The sequence below is a fragment of the Eimeria tenella genome, genomic scaffold (genome assembly GCF_000499545.2).
Source record: "Eimeria tenella Houghton genomic scaffold, Eth_scaff2003, whole genome shotgun sequence".
Classification (NCBI taxonomy): domain Eukaryota; phylum Apicomplexa; class Conoidasida; order Eucoccidiorida; family Eimeriidae; genus Eimeria; species Eimeria tenella.
This window is the reverse complement of record NW_013541848.1, coordinates 1,720-1,956: the sequence shown is the minus strand read 5'-3', so window position 1 is coordinate 1,956 and position 237 is coordinate 1,720. Positions and strand designations below refer to the sequence as shown.

Sequence of the window (237 nt, the reverse complement as noted above, 5' to 3'; positions counted from 1 at the left end):
CCCAGCTGCTGCTGCAGCTCTTCAGACGGCAGCAGCAGCTGCTGCTGCTGCAGCGCCTGCTGCTGCACCTGCTGCCGCACCTGCTGCTCCAGCTGCTGCTCCAGCTGCTGCTCCAGCTGCGACTCCAGCGCCTCCTGCTGCTGCTGCTGCTGCTGCTGCAGCGCCGCTGGCTCCGGTACTGCTTTCTCTTCTGTCTCCTTTTGTCTTCTTCTTTGCTGCTGCGCTTCCTCCTGCTGC

General features: G+C 64.6%; 1 protein-coding gene across 1 annotated transcript in view; it reads right to left on the bottom strand.

The window, feature by feature from the left end:
• Window positions 1–237, bottom strand: part of ETH_00040665 (uncharacterized protein) — a gene marked incomplete at both ends in the record, with an annotated part of 1,692 nt that overhangs the window by 211 nt on the left and 1,244 nt on the right. The window contains one exon of the mRNA XM_013374407.1: window positions 3–237. Coding sequence (XP_013229861.1) covers window positions 3–237 — 235 coding nt within the window. The remainder of the gene's footprint in view (window positions 1–2) is intronic.